General features: G+C 42.4%; 1 protein-coding gene and 11 non-coding genes across 13 annotated transcripts; all 12 read right to left on the reverse strand.

The window, feature by feature from the left end:
* Window positions 1-73: 73 nt before the first annotated feature.
* LOC142947181 (5S ribosomal RNA) lies at window positions 74-192 on the reverse strand. Its single transcript, XR_012953274.1, has one exon. It is a non-coding gene; the product is annotated as a 5S ribosomal RNA (ribosomal RNA).
* Window positions 193-392: 200 nt separating this feature from the next.
* Window positions 393-511, reverse strand: LOC142947182 (5S ribosomal RNA). The gene has a single exon (XR_012953275.1). It is a non-coding gene; the product is annotated as a 5S ribosomal RNA (ribosomal RNA).
* A 570-nt stretch (window positions 512-1,081) lies between these two features.
* LOC142947183 (5S ribosomal RNA) lies at window positions 1,082-1,200 on the reverse strand. The gene has a single exon (XR_012953276.1). It is a non-coding gene; the product is annotated as a 5S ribosomal RNA (ribosomal RNA).
* A 200-nt stretch (window positions 1,201-1,400) lies between these two features.
* Window positions 1,401-1,519, reverse strand: LOC142947184 (5S ribosomal RNA). The gene has a single exon (XR_012953277.1). It is a non-coding gene; the product is annotated as a 5S ribosomal RNA (ribosomal RNA).
* Window positions 1,520-1,898: 379 nt separating this feature from the next.
* On the reverse strand, window positions 1,899-2,017 carry LOC142947186 (5S ribosomal RNA). Its single transcript, XR_012953279.1, has one exon. It is a non-coding gene; the product is annotated as a 5S ribosomal RNA (ribosomal RNA).
* A 391-nt stretch (window positions 2,018-2,408) lies between these two features.
* Window positions 2,409-2,527, reverse strand: LOC142947187 (5S ribosomal RNA). The gene has a single exon (XR_012953280.1). It is a non-coding gene; the product is annotated as a 5S ribosomal RNA (ribosomal RNA).
* A 200-nt stretch (window positions 2,528-2,727) lies between these two features.
* On the reverse strand, window positions 2,728-2,846 carry LOC142947188 (5S ribosomal RNA). Its single transcript, XR_012953281.1, has one exon. It is a non-coding gene; the product is annotated as a 5S ribosomal RNA (ribosomal RNA).
* A 379-nt stretch (window positions 2,847-3,225) lies between these two features.
* LOC142947189 (5S ribosomal RNA) lies at window positions 3,226-3,344 on the reverse strand. The gene has a single exon (XR_012953282.1). It is a non-coding gene; the product is annotated as a 5S ribosomal RNA (ribosomal RNA).
* A 391-nt stretch (window positions 3,345-3,735) lies between these two features.
* On the reverse strand, window positions 3,736-3,854 carry LOC142947198 (5S ribosomal RNA). Its single transcript, XR_012953290.1, has one exon. It is a non-coding gene; the product is annotated as a 5S ribosomal RNA (ribosomal RNA).
* A 200-nt stretch (window positions 3,855-4,054) lies between these two features.
* Window positions 4,055-4,173, reverse strand: LOC142947190 (5S ribosomal RNA). The gene has a single exon (XR_012953283.1). It is a non-coding gene; the product is annotated as a 5S ribosomal RNA (ribosomal RNA).
* A 379-nt stretch (window positions 4,174-4,552) lies between these two features.
* Window positions 4,553-4,671, reverse strand: LOC142947199 (5S ribosomal RNA). Its single transcript, XR_012953291.1, has one exon. It is a non-coding gene; the product is annotated as a 5S ribosomal RNA (ribosomal RNA).
* Window positions 4,672-5,178: 507 nt separating this feature from the next.
* Window positions 5,179-13,026, reverse strand: LOC142946644 (acyltransferase PGAP2-like). 2 transcript variants are annotated; one of them, XR_012953099.1, is made up of 7 exons: window positions 11,708-13,026; window positions 10,982-11,150; window positions 9,793-10,042; window positions 9,426-9,532; window positions 8,972-9,137; window positions 6,669-6,777; window positions 6,540-6,567 (listed from the first exon to the last, which is right to left on the reverse strand). XR_012953099.1 is itself a non-coding variant. In XM_076088086.1 (6 exons), the coding sequence occupies exons 2-6, from the start codon at window positions 11,147-11,149 to the stop codon at window positions 6,437-6,439; spliced, it is 765 nt and encodes a 254-aa protein (XP_075944201.1). In that variant the 5' UTR covers window position 11,150; window positions 11,708-13,022; the 3' UTR covers window positions 5,179-6,436. The 2 variants fall into 2 exon arrangements, 1 of the variants encoding a protein (XP_075944201.1); XM_076088086.1 differs by lacking the exon at window positions 8,972-9,137 and having other exon boundaries at window positions 5,179-6,567; window positions 11,708-13,022.
* Window positions 13,027-15,335: the final 2,309 nt, after the last annotated feature.

Genomic DNA, 15,335 nt, shown 5'->3' on the forward strand with positions numbered 1-15,335 from the left:
GTTATGTAGCACAGTACATGAAAATGTACTGTGCAGCAGCGCCCTTTGCTTCTTGTCAAGAGGAGGGACAAAAAGCTTACAGCACCTGGTATTCCCAGGCGGTCTCCCATCCAAGTACTGACCAGGCCCGACCCTGCTTAGCTTCCGAGATCAGACGAGATCGGGCGTGTTCAGGGTGGTATGGCCGTAAGCGAAGAAACTGCCTACCAAAGGGCCCTTTAAAGACACTCTGCTGTTTTGTCTATCTACAGCACCTGCGCATTGCCCGGTAAACGAACACACGCTCGACAAATCAATTGCCTTGATAACATAGCAGCATAGAGTATGGAATGTTATGTAGCACAGTACAGTGCAGCAGCGCCCTTTGCTTCTTGTCAAGAGGAGGGACAAAAAGCTTACAGCACCTGGTATTCCCAGGCGGTCTCCCATCCAAGTACTGACCAGGCCCGACCCTGCTTAGCTTCCGAGATCAGACGAGATCGGGCGTGTTCAGGGTGGTATGGCCGTAAGCGAAGAAACTGCCTACCAAAGGGCCCTTTAAAGACACTCTGCTGTTTTGTCTATCTATAGCACCTGCGCATTGCCCGGTAAACGAACACACGCTCGACAAATCAATTGCCTTGATAACATAGCAGCATAGAGTATAGAATGTTATGTCATCAATATCATGGTACAGTTAGTCATCAAAAACGTCATGGTACAGTATGTCAGCGAAATGTCCAAAAAGTCGCAGTGAATGTCATGAAATTAAAATGTAGCAAGTCAGGAAAACAAGCACACGCTCGACAAATCAATTGCCTTGATAACATAGCAGCATAGAGTATAGAATGTTATGTCATCAATATCATGGTACAGTTAGTCATCAAAAACGTCATGGTACAGTATGTCAGCGAAATGTCCAAAAAGTCGCAGTGAATGTCATGAAATTAAAATGTAGCAAGTCAGGAAAACAAGCACACGCTCGACAAATCAATTGCCTTGATAACATAGCAGCATAGAGTATGGAATGTTATGTAGCACAGTACATGAAAATGTACTGTGCAGCAGCGCCCTTTGCTTCTTGTCAAGAGGAGGGACAAAAAGCTTACAGCACCTGGTATTCCCAGGCGGTCTCCCATCCAAGTACTGACCAGGCCCGACCCTGCTTAGCTTCCGAGATCAGACGAGATCGGGCGTGTTCAGGGTGGTATGGCCGTAAGCGAAGAAACTGCCTACCAAAGGGCCCTTTAAAGACACTCTGCTGTTTTGTCTATCTATAGCACCTGCGCATTGCCCGGTAAACGAACACACGCTCGACAAATCAATTGCCTTGATAACATAGCAGCATAGAGTATGGAATGTTATGTAGCACAGTACAGTGCAGCAGCGCCCTTTGCTTCTTGTCAAGAGGAGGGACAAAAAGCTTACAGCACCTGGTATTCCCAGGCGGTCTCCCATCCAAGTACTGACCAGGCCCGACCCTGCTTAGCTTCCGAGATCAGACGAGATCGGGCGTGTTCAGGGTGGTATGGCCGTAAGCGAAGAAACTGCCTACCAAAGGGCCCTTTAAAGACACTCTGCTGTTTTGTCTATCTACAGCACCTGCGCATTGCCCGGTAAACGAACACACGCTCAACAAATCAATTGCCTTGATAACATAGCAGCATAGAGTATAGAATGTTATGTCATCAATATCATGGTACAGTTAGTCATCAAAAACGTCATGGTACAGTATGTCAGCGAAATGTCCAAAAAGTCGCAGTGAATGTCATGAAATTAAAATGTAGCAAGTCAGGAAAACAAGCACACGCTCGACAAATCAATTGCCTTGATAACATAGCAGCATAGAGTATGGAATGTTATGTAGCACAGTACAGTGCAGCAGCGCCCTTTGCTTCTTGTCAAGAGGAGGGACAAAAAGCTTACAGCACCTGGTATTCCCAGGCGGTCTCCCATCCAAGTACTGACCAGGCCCGACCCTGCTTAGCTTCCGAGATCAGACGAGATCGGGCGTGTTCAGGGTGGTATGGCCGTAAGCGAAGAAACTGCCTACCAAAGGGCCCTTTAAAGACACTCTGCTGTTTTGTCTATCTACAGCACCTGCGCATTGCCCGGTAAACGAACACACGCTCGACAAATCAATTGCCTTGATAACATAGCAGCATAGAGTATAGAATGTTATGTCATCAATATCATGGTACAGTTAGTCATCAAAAACGTCATGGTACAGTATGTCAGCGAAATGTCCAAAAAGTCGCAGTGAATGTCATGAAATTAAAATGTAGCAAGTCAGGAAAACAAGCACACGCTCGACAAATCAATTGCCTTGATAACATAGCAGCATAGAGTATGGAATGTTATGTAGCACAGTACATGAAAATGTACTGTGCAGCAGCGCCCTTTGCTTCTTGTCAAGAGGAGGGACAAAAAGCTTACAGCACCTGGTATTCCCAGGCGGTCTCCCATCCAAGTACTGACCAGGCCCGACCCTGCTTAGCTTCCGAGATCAGACGAGATCGGGCGTGTTCAGGGTGGTATGGCCGTAAGCGAAGAAACTGCCTACCAAAGGGCCCTTTAAAGACACTCTGCTGTTTTGTCTATCTATAGCACCTGCGCATTGCCCGGTAAACGAACACACGCTCGACAAATCAATTGCCTTGATAACATAGCAGCATAGAGTATGGAATGTTATGTAGCACAGTACAGTGCAGCAGCGCCCTTTGCTTCTTGTCAAGAGGAGGGACAAAAAGCTTACAGCACCTGGTATTCCCAGGCGGTCTCCCATCCAAGTACTGACCAGGCCCGACCCTGCTTAGCTTCCGAGATCAGACGAGATCGGGCGTGTTCAGGGTGGTATGGCCGTAAGCGAAGAAACTGCCTACCAAAGGGCCCTTTAAAGACACTCTGCTGTTTTGTCTATCTACAGCACCTGCGCATTGCCCGGTAAACGAACACACGCTCAACAAATCAATTGCCTTGATAACATAGCAGCATAGAGTATAGAATGTTATGTCATCAATATCATGGTACAGTTAGTCATCAAAAACGTCATGGTACAGTATGTCAGCGAAATGTCCAAAAAGTCGCAGTGAATGTCATGAAATTAAAATGTAGCAAGTCAGGAAAACAAGCACACGCTCGACAAATCAATTGCCTTGATAACATAGCAGCATAGAGTATGGAATGTTATGTAGCACAGTACAGTGCAGCAGCGCCCTTTGCTTCTTGTCAAGAGGAGGGACAAAAAGCTTACAGCACCTGGTATTCCCAGGCGGTCTCCCATCCAAGTACTGACCAGGCCCGACCCTGCTTAGCTTCCGAGATCAGACGAGATCGGGCGTGTTCAGGGTGGTATGGCCGTAAGCGAAGAAACTGCCTACCAAAGGGCCCTTTAAAGACACTCTGCTGTTTTGTCTATCTACAGCACCTGCGCATTGCCCGGTAAACGAACACACGCTCGACAAATCAATTGCCTTGATAACATAGCAGCATAGAGTATAGAATGTTATGTCATCAATATCATGGTACAGTTAGTCATCAAAAACGTCATGGTACAGTATGTCAGCGAAATGTCCAAAAAGTCGCAGTGAATGTCATGAAATTAAAATGTAGCAAGTCAGGAAAACAAGCACACGCTCGACAAATCAATTGCCTTGATAACATAGCAGCATAGAGTATGGAATGTTATGTAGCACAGTACATGAAAATGTACTGTGCAGCAGCGCCCTTTGCTTCTTGTCAAGAGGAGGGACAAAAAGCTTACAGCACCTGGTATTCCCAGGCGGTCTCCCATCCAAGTACTGACCAGGCCCGACCCTGCTTAGCTTCCGAGATCAGACGAGATCAGGCGTGTTCAGGGTGGTATGGCCGTAAGCGAAGAAACTGCCTACCAAAGGGCCCTTTAAAGACACTCTGCTGTTTTGTCTATCTATAGCACCTGCGCATTGCCCGGTAAACGAACACACGCTCGACAAATCAATTGCCTTGATAACATAGCAGCATAGAGTATGGAATGTTATGTAGCACAGTACAGTGCAGCAGCGCCCTTTGCTTCTTGTCAAGAGGAGGGACAAAAAGCTTACAGCACCTGGTATTCCCAGGCGGTCTCCCATCCAAGTACTGACCAGGCCCGACCCTGCTTAGCTTCCGAGATCAGACGAGATCGGGCGTGTTCAGGGTGGTATGGCCGTAAGCGAAGAAACTGCCTACCAAAGGGCCCTTTAAAGACACTCTGCTGTTTTGTCTATCTACAGCACCTGCGCATTGCCCGGTAAACGAACACACGCTCAACAAATCAATTGCCTTGATAACATAGCAGCATAGAGTATAGAATGTTATGTCATCAATATCATGGTACAGTTAGTCATCAAAAACGTCATGGTACAGTATGTCAGCGAAATGTCCAAAAAGTCGCAGTGAATGTCATGAAATTAAAATGTAGCAAGTCAGGAAAACAAGCACACGCTCGACAAATCAATTGCCTTGATAACATAGCAGCATAGAGTATGGAATGTTATGTAGCACAGTACAGTGCAGCAGCGCCCTTTGCTTCTTGTCAAGAGGAGGGACAAAAAGCTTACAGCACCTGGTATTCCCAGGCGGTCTCCCATCCAAGTACTGACCAGGCCCGACCCTGCTTAGCTTCCGAGATCAGACGAGATCAGGCGTGTTCAGGGTGGTATGGCCGTAAGCGAAGAAACTGCCTACCAAAGGGCCCTTTAAAGACACTCTGCTGTTTTGTCTATCTATAGCACCTGCGCATTGCCCGGTAAACGAGCAAACGCTCGACAAATCAATTGCCTTGATAACATACTAACATACTCTGTCAATTTTACATGAATACAGGCTATGTTATACAGCTATTACTGGATAACATCAACAATTTGTTATTTATTCATTTAATTTATCAACTACATATTTGAAGCATAACTTCTGTTTCATGTATATTTCCTGTCTTTGTAATTTGTTAAACATCGTCTTCTCTTCTCTTTTTCAGATGAGCAAGTGTCAGCGGTGTAAAGACGGAGATCTCTCATCGTCTTCTACTTACGTATTGTTTTGAATTTAAGGACTTTTACTTGTAGTGGTATTAGTACTTGTAGTGGTATTAGTTAATTTTACTTTAGTATAAGATCTTCTTCCATCATGGCCTCTAACACACCGACACAGATACTAAAATCTACGAGACAGAAACAGGAATGTTAAAGTTGTTGTTTATTATTATCAAATAAACACATCAACAGACAGACAGACACTCATTACAACCTTTAGATGATTAAATATGCACAGAGTCTGAATGAGCTTGATTCTGCTGTAGTGAAAACCACATGACTCAGATGAGTCTGAAATGTCCCAAAAAGGCCACCGTACAAGACAACCTCTTGTGATTTTGGTAACAACGGGACATTTCTGTGTATCTGACAAAACTAACAGAAGACTCGTGTTTAGTTTCTACCGGTCCGATTTATAATTTAACCTTAAAGTGACAAGTCAGCTGATTGTTAAATAACCTCACCAGCATTTAAAAAATCATTTATTTTGGTTGTTTCACAATAAAAGACCTTCATGTTCAAATGCACTTATTATGAAACACAAGCAGGAAGTGTTATGTTAGTTATTAACAGGAGCTTTAAAAACATCTTCACTTCACTGCAGAGTTCATGTTGGCACCAAATTATGATTTAGTTTCAGTCCTTTGAGGAAAATGTAGATTCATTTTAGTTGAATTTTGATATTTTTACGGAAGACTAGCAGTGCCAGACATAATGAGGACAAAAAAAAAATAAAGATACATTTTTATTTATTTTGCATTTCGAGAATGTCAAAATATCGAGGATAATGTTAGAATTTTCAGGATTAGTGCAAAATAAATAAATATATATTTTTGACATTTTGAGAATAAATCAAGCTAATAGAAGTCTATGAGAAAATGACTACTTCTCTCTTGATTTATTACCTCATTATACATTGTAAACATGAGTTTATGGTCTCAATCTCTAGTTTCAAGTATTCTTCAACACAGCATGATGCTCATTTAGTAACTTATGGTCCATTTAGAGTCAAACAGACCATAAAGCAGGGGATGCTTTAGGGCGGGGCTACACAGTGATTGACAGGTCTCTAACAGAGACGTATACGGCGTCTCTATGTCACTCCTCCTGAGTCCAGATATGGTCACTTCCTGTTCACTGGTCGTCAAAACTCCAGTCCACAAACCAACGGGTGACGACTACGTCCACTTCTTTGTAAAGTCGAAGTTTTAAACAGCAAGTAGAGGATGAAACATGTTGGTATCGCTGCTGAAGATTATAAAAAACACGACGTTGGTGTCTTTGGAATGATAAAAAAAAGTTTAATCTCACCTGCAGCACTGACACATCAACAATGTTCATGACGCTGCTTATGTTAAATAAAGTTTTTAGAGTTCCTGTCACCTGTCCACAGGTGAGGTCGCCGCTCAGTAACGCTTGTCCTCGGGGGGCGTGGCCACGATCACCTCTTTGCTCCCGAAGTCCCAGAAGGCTGTCATGTGGAAGGCCATGTTGGAGAAGACCACCAGGTATTCACAGAGGGCGAACAGGGTGTAGACTGGAGAGCACAGAGAGCACCAGTGAGTCATCACCAGTGAGTCATCATCCCCCCCCCCCCCCCCCGACGTCAACAAACAACAGCTGATCCTGAACGCTCACCTCCGGTCTCACAGAACTTGTTGTGGCGTGTGAAGAAGTACGCGGCAGCCAGACAGCAGCCGACGTTAAACAGGAAGAGACGCAGCTTCCAGCGGAACGACCTCACTTCCTGGAGAGAGAATTTAAAAAACGTATTTATAGATTTATAGATTAAGTACAGACGTGTGATGAGAAACGGGTTTCTTGTGATCATTACATCTTTTCATTGTCAATTAAATGTCGTAAACAGTGACTACGTTTACATGCTCAATCATATTCCACGATTATTCTGAATAAGAAAATATTCTGAATTTAATGTGCTTCATGTAAACATCATATTATGTTTGTATATTCTGAATTATTGTTTATGGATGATGTTTATATTAAAACATGTGTGATGTGTTGATATTCTTAGGTTCTAGGATCACTCTCTGGACATGTACATAGCTCATTCACTAATTAATTAATAAATAAATAAATAAATAAATAAATACATACATACATATATGAGGATGCAGCATTTACGTTAATCAGAGTATGAACGGCTGCATGTAAACAGGAATATTAGTGAATATTAATTTTCTTTATTCATGTAAACTGAATATTTGGTGCATTTTAACGTATTTAGTGATTTTCACAGAACCTAAATATCTTGTTTTGTCCAATAAACACTTGATTATACTCAACTAAAAATAATAAATATATATAATAAGATATATAAGTAAACAAAGCAGTAAATCATCACATAGAGGAGCTGAAAGTGTTGAATATTTGTCTCTTTTCTTTAAAAAGGACAATTAATCAATTATCAGAATAGCTGGAAGGTATCTGACTAAATGGATCAATAATGTAAATCTGTTATCTGGTGACGCTTTGGTTCTTTAACAACCAGAAATATCTGAGAGTAAAAACAAAACAATGTTGTCGCCATTTTATTCAATAAAAGACTTCTTAATTAAACTGCAGAAGTTTCCTGAGAATCTTCATGTTTTGAAGTTTTCTTCAGTGATCCGGTGATCGTTGACACGACATTTAAGGATAAACTGCAAACAGGAGCTTCTTATAGATGATTCAGCATACTTTTAATTCACTTAGTGGTAATTATTAAGTCTCAGGATGTCTCATCATCCAATCAAAACAGATATTTACTGTGATGAAAACCTGAGAACACACGAGCAACTAACTAAATTTAAAGACACATAAAACTAATACTTTTATCATAAAACAGTTATTATGACGCAGGAGAGCAGAGTGTTCAACGGATTAAATAATCAAAGGTTCTCCAGGATGTGTGGGAATACTGACGGCATTAAATATTAATATTAATCAGCTGGTGGAGGATTCCTGGAAGCTCAGCGGTCACATGACGCGAGCAAACAGGAAGTACCGGAGCTGAAGTGAAACAGGGAAGCACCGAAATAATCCTTCAGACAGAAGTTCCATCTGGAACGTCTTCATGGTTTCTAATGACTGTTGATGTAAAGACCTGATCGTCTTTATCTGAAACTACAAGACGTCAGTTTGTGGGAAAGACACAAACATTGACCCCAAAACCTCCTGGAGGACCTCGCGGTCTGAGCAGCACTCTTCTTCAAGACCACAACGCCTCGTAAAATATTCATTAAACATCCTCAAGAACCTCTTCAAGCTCTCTTGAATCCTCTCCTCAACTCCTAAATCCTCTTCAAGGACCCCCGATGCACCTTCTGTACTTCCTAGTATGTCCTCAAGCAATCCTTGAACCTCTTCAATGACCCCAGAAACAAGCTTTGCTCTACAAGCTCCTCAAAAAACTTCCCAAAACCACCACGGGGAACTCTGCTCAAGGATCCCTAAAAACCTCCATGAGCGCATAAGGACCAACAGAACCTTCCCAACGTTTCCTGAATCATCCTTAATGACCACTACGGGCGACGTGAGGACACTTCAACTATTTCAAGCACCACTAACCATGAACACTCTTCTGGGTCCACTAGAACCTTAAAGAGGGCATCAGAACCACCTCAGGAACCACATGGTCCTCCTCAAGAACCCGAAGAACCTCCTCAAGTACCATTGGACCTCTTCGAGGCCCTCTTAAATCCTCAACTCCTAAATCCTCTTCAAGGACCGCTGAAGCACCCCTGCTACTTCTTAGAATGTCCTCATTTAATCAAGTACCACAGAATCTTTTCAAGGATCCCTAAAAATCACCACGAACCATGAACACTCTTCTGGGTCCACTAGAACCACCTTATGAACCACATGGTCCTCCTCAAGAACCCAAAGAACCTCCTCAAGTACCACTGGGGCCTAAACAAGAACCGTTAGAACCCCTCAAGCACCTTTCAAGTTATTAGGGCGCGTCCTCAAGCACTCTTCACGGATCCCCAGAGTCTAGTAGGTCCGAATGAATGTGGATTCAAAGGACCTGTGCTCAGGAGGTGGATCTTTAGCTCGGTGGCGCCCTCTGCAGGTGAAGCTCAGCACTGCTGAAGGTTTGTACAGAACCTGATCAAATACAAATATAATGTTGTATAAATATTGATATTAAGTGTTTTTAGCAGCTGTTGTTTGGGTTTGATGAATGTGAACACTAGCGATTATTATAACAAAGTACAAAGACAAAGTTGTTGATGATGATAACATAAACATGTTAGTTTATGATCTACAGGCCCATTGGAGATATTCAGGTAAATAATGGTGAGAAAGGTAAAATAACGGTGACATGGAGCGTTGAAGTCGTGCGGTGCGTTCGGCTCAGAGCAGCTTGGTTTCAGGTGGTGAATGTTTGTTTACCTCCGGGTTCACATAGTGTCTCCTGATCACCTGCCACAGTCGGCACGTAATGAGCATGTGCAGCAGCGAGCTCCCGATGAACACGACGAAACCGTTTTTATGAGCACCTGCAGGACACAGACAGGTTATTAGAACACTTTCATCACACACACACACACACACACACACACACACACACACACACACACACACACACACACACACACACACACACACACACACACACACACACACACACACACACACACACACACACACACACACACACACACACACACACACACACACACACACACACACACACACACACACACACACACACAATAATAAGCTATCTAAAGATTTTAAAATTAGTTTTTGTACTCACTGTAGGTTTCGGTGGACGACACGTACGTGAGCAGCAGCAGGCCGGTGTTCTCGGTGAGGCTGCAGAGGAGAGCCAGCCCGCTCAGCAGCAGCTCCGGCAGCCTCTTGGAGAAGCGGCCGCGGTAGAAGCTGAAATAGGCGACGGACACCAGGTAGCGCGGTGCCGAGTGAAGACCGACGCAGCAGCGCCAGATGTAGCGCTCAGGGACGAGGCTGATGGCGCCGCTGATGGATGGGAGGTAGTTTGACACCTGAGGGCCAAAAAGTAAAAACACACATGGACGATTATTTGAGCTTTTCTAACAGGAAACACAGATCATATCTTTTCTACTATTAGATCTGGTCATAATTTAATGGTTTGTATTCTCTCCATTTATTTAAACTATGGTTTAAAAGTCAGTAATCTCCAGAGAGAAAGCTTGATTATATGATCTACAAGTCTTTTATTTTGTAGAAAGTCTCTTTATTAATAATAATAATATGTTGTTTAGTTGAGTAGACGGAGAATATGCACCTATATATGCACCTATGCAAGTTGGTTGCGATCCGCCAATGGAATTTAAAGAAGAAGAAGAAGCCCCTCCATGTACAAACGTACATTTATAACAAATACCACACATATTACGGTAATCAGCGTTGCATATGTGTCTGACCTAAATACCTTTTGTTGTTCAGTCTTTGTTCATCCTGCATAGCTCTTTTCTGTTCTTTAATGTAACGTTACTGGAGTGACAGAGCCTCTCCCAGCTGTTAGCAGACTGTTAGCGAGCTATACCCAGCATGCAGTTCATCAGTGAAATTTTATAAATGTACAATTATTAGTACTACAAATTGTTTATCTGTCACAAACTGTTGTGTCGTGGTGTTTTACCCTCTTAAAGAGCGTTAGTTGTGGGTTATTAATTGTTGTTATAAAGTTATGACCATGACTAGGGTTCCCTCCCAATACAGCTAAGAGAACTAGCGCCTACCACAGCGCTACTAGCGGCATATTTGTTCGCCTGTTGAAGCGCGACAGAAGTTGTTACGGCTGTGCACCGGTATGACGGTATATGAAAAATTCATATTGTATGGAAAGTAAAACCGGTATACCGGTTGAACCGGTATACCGCCCAGCCCTAATTTAGAGCTCCATTATGATTTCCACATCAGTATATTCTTTTCTTTTATGACACCAGGTGATCACTCACATGACAGTGTGTGTACGTGGCATCCTCAAAGTGGTACACGAGTGAGATGAAGAGGCAGGCGATGAGGCCGGTCAGAGGGAGCAGCACCGTCCCCACAGCGAAGCTGGTGAAAGGGAGCCGGACAAGGGGCCGGTCCCGGTCCAGGCTGCCGTACGGCCCCTGGAGCATCCTGGGTAAACACAACAGACAGTGACAGATAAGAAAACACTTTAAGAGGAACTACAGGATGTTTTTTCCCAACTGGACTCTTAAACACTAATACCAATAATAGCTGAGATCAGCTGATATCCGATAGTTCTACAGATGTGAATGTTGTTGTTGTTATTGTTGTTGTTGACATACTGTATGAACAAAGTAGAGCTATGTCAGTGGTGGAGGAAGTAAAAGTACACACACCAAACTGTGACAATACTAAAAAGTACAATATTTACCTCTGAGATGTAGTACAGTAAAAAGTACAATATGTACCTCTGAGATGTAGTACAGTATAATGTACAATATAGTTGAGGAGAAGTATTAAGTTGCACAACATGGAAATACTCAACTAATGTACAAGTACCTCATATTTTTACTCGAGTAAATGACGTCAGGTACATTCCACCACTGGTCTACGTCATCAGTTATGTTTACCTGTCCAGGTGATGCAGTGAAGTTAACGTGACGTTATCTTCCACAGGTTATTGTTAGCTAACAGTTAGCTTCAGGTTAACAACATAAAACACTCACCTTTACAGCTCCGCAGGCTCGTGCGACCAGGTACTCCGCTTCACGCGCATTTGTTTACCGTTAGCTTGAGTTTAGCCTAAAAGAGCTAACCCTGTTCGCTTAGCTTCGGGAGCTAATGAGCCAACATAGATAGCTAACGTTAGCCCGAACTTCCGTCGGCTTTTAATTTGTAAAACAGTGTCTTAGCCAAATATGTTAGGTCTCCCCAAAAAGCTGTGTTCAGTTCAAAGTCGCTGACATACTTTATCTGTTTTTGTTCCGTTATTTGTTTTATCGATTCTCTACCTGGACTTTGCTCCAAGTCACCGGTGTGCGAGATTAACTGGTTTTGAATGAACTTGTAATGTGGGAGTGCCTGAGGCAGATGTGTGGTAGGCGTGGCATTTCAGGACCCACGTAGAATAAACAGGAAATACATATTTCGATCGTTTCGCCTCTGTCTTTCACGTAGTTTCTACGGTTTCTTTTGATAGAATATAAATGGAACACTTTGCTGGAAAATGTACTACTCGTTCGCGAGGCTGTGGTTGAGATTCCGAGGACACATAACGAGGACCAGAGTGAATGACAAAGTTGGTGGTAGGTGTCCGTGCCTGTTCAAAATACTTACGTCAATACAAAATACTTACGTCAATAAATCCTTTAAGAAACGCTCTGTTGTCCGTCTTATATTTGTATCATATATCGTTATTAATCTCATGCCAAGTCGATTTGAGACCGATATACCTGTCTGTGCATCCATACAGCCTGTGAGTTAAACATATGAGCTCAAACACAGCGTACAGATGACTGTCAACTGTGGGAAGCTGTGATCCACCCAGATTAACTTGTGATTCAATTTCTGTAGGCTATCTCACATCGCTTATGTTTTATATTAAAGACGACGGACATGCATCTTATGTTAATGATATTCTACACTGTGCAGCACACATTCATCCAGATTAGACATGACTGGTAACTCTCGTTTTGTTACTAGAGGGTTTAATAACTACACGCAGGGGTTAGGGTGTCTGTTGAAACATTACGATGGAGAGGCTTGTTGGAGTATTAATTTAGGATTTCGACAGCATTACCACGACCAATTATCCATCTTCATTACGGAAATAAGATTTGTTGTCTGGTGACATAAAAATAGTCGAAATATGCATCATACAAGAATCGAACCGTTGACCGACCCATGATGTTCAAGTGTCATCTGAACTACCACTGAGCCACGGAGCAAAGAACAGGCATCGACACCTACCACCAGCCTCGCGAACGAGTAGTACATTTTCCAGCAAAGTGTTCCGTTTATATTCTATCAAAAGAAACCGTAGAAACTACGTGAAAGACAGAGGCGAAACGATCGACATATTTATTTCCTGTTTATTCTACGTGGGTCCTGAAATGCCACTCCTACCACACATCTGCCTCAGGCACTCCCACATAAACAAGTTAATTCAAAACCAGTTAATCTCGCACACCTGTGCTGTGCGGTGCGGACCCGGTGCTTCATTTGATTCACGTTAACGTTAAATAAACACGCACGTCTCCGTTGTATCACGTCACGTATCGTCATTAATGCATGTAGTTCATAGTTGTGTACATTAACTGCTCCACGTGTGTTTGACAGCATTAGTTGCTAGTTATTTATCAGATTAAGGATATCATACTAAATATACTCAACTAATAAATTATGTGTTATTACAGATTAAACTACCAGCAATATATAAAGTCATTAAAGTGATGAACACATGAATTTTTGTACTTTTACTTCAGTCAGACTTTGAGTAAGTAAGATTTGAATGCAGGACTTTTACTTGTAAAAGAGTATTTACACCATGTGGTGGTATTAATACATATTGTTTTACTGAAGTACAAGATGTGTAGACTTTCTCCATCACTGTTAAAATAATGTTGTTTATTACATTATACAAGAAGTGCAAGAAGATATTAATTTAATGACGTTCTTATTCTCGTCTGTTTGCATCTCAGTGATGGATGAAGATGAAGAGCTGGAGAGAGGGATGCTGAGTATCTCTCCTTCAAAGCAACATGTGCAGAGCTGTGAGTAAACATTTGCTGTCTTTTATTTCTACCACCTGAAGATTCATTATATTCAGTATATATGATGTGTTTTTGTTTGTGTTTAACAGCTGTTTCGGCATCGTCATCAACAGCCAGACAACAACAGGCTTCAGGAACAAAAAGAGGTGTTTCACCAAAATCGTGTTTCACCAAAATCGTTCTGCCATCAACCGACAACCCTGGGACCATGACTTCTTATCCCACATGAAGACTTGAACCGTTCTCATATTGACCATGTTCTGGTCCTGTTTGTGTTTTGGTGTTCTGCTTGTTGTCCTAGTGACTATGAATTGATACCAGTCATGATGAGGATACGTATCACTCTTTGTTTTCTTATATGGTTAAAAAGAAACAATATGTATGTATGCAACTGCTGTGTTACTAACACCTGAATGCACGTGTTTGAAGTGTGCCATGTTGCTTCACCTGCCTAGGTTACATCATAATGACTGACGACTGAATATTAACCCATTGAAACATAAACACATGTGTATGAATGAAGTATATTCTTTATATATTAATGTGAGAAACAGTCTGTTTCATTGGATAAGGCTGAGAAAGGTGAAGTAACGATACTAACAGTAGTGTTTGTATATTGTCAAAATATAAATTACTTACAAGGTTTTTTCCGTTGTAGAACCATCTGCTGCACTGGCTGCACCAACTCATCTGAAGGGTTCACAAGTAGATGGTAAATACATCTAACATGTAAACATATCTGTCATATTCACTGTGCTCATATCCGTTATAAACCGTTGATTATGTTTTGTGATCCTTCTCTCCTTGCAGCCACCGCTCTAACTGTAGAGAGACCTGTGCCTGTTCCCTAGGAGCTCATGTGTCTGCTGCCAGAAGGAGCGGGTTGTCCATTAACAGAGGCGACTGTCACAGTTCCTGGTGTGTATTATTTGACCTGTATTTGCATCTTACAAATATACTATATGTAGTGTCCCATCAAAACTGTTGTTAATTCTTTAAAGTCACTGCTGCACTGTATTCAGACAAAAAGTAGGCAGCACTCCAGTGTCCAGCTTGCTGAGGTTCACAGACTACAGTGTAGATGTCATGTTACATCCTTGCTTCATCTTACTGTCAATAATAATAATAATATGTTTAATATTCTCTGTAGTGTCAGAGGCCCCCCTGATTTCTCCTGAGACGTCTGCAGAGCCCGGTCAACTGTCAACTGCACAGAGAGATCAAAGTTAGTATTTGAAGGTTTTTCATGTCAAAAAGATTAAATCAAGACGCACACAAAATCGTACTAATTTGCTCTGTTTATTCTTGTCTGACTAGGTGAGCCATCACCCAGGCCGTTAGCTGTCCCCACCCGTCCTCCTCCACAGCTCCCTGGCTACGACCATGAAGTCAGCCAGTGGACCTGTTCACAGCAGCAGAGGATCTGGATGAAGACAGAGCTGAAATCCATGGGTCTCTGGTCAGGCTCATGAAGATGGTGTCATTGTGGCGTCTCCCTCCCCAGCCAGAATTAATCGACAGCATCTCTGATCTTCCTTCCCCAAAGTTCTTTCAGCTGGAACTGGCTGCCACAAGGAAAAGG

The sequence above is a fragment of the Anarhichas minor genome, unplaced genomic scaffold (genome assembly GCF_050575085.1).
Source record: "Anarhichas minor isolate MPS153535 unplaced genomic scaffold, ASM5057508v1 ptg000010l, whole genome shotgun sequence".
Taxonomy (NCBI): Eukaryota; Metazoa; Chordata; class Actinopteri; order Perciformes; family Anarhichadidae; genus Anarhichas; species Anarhichas minor.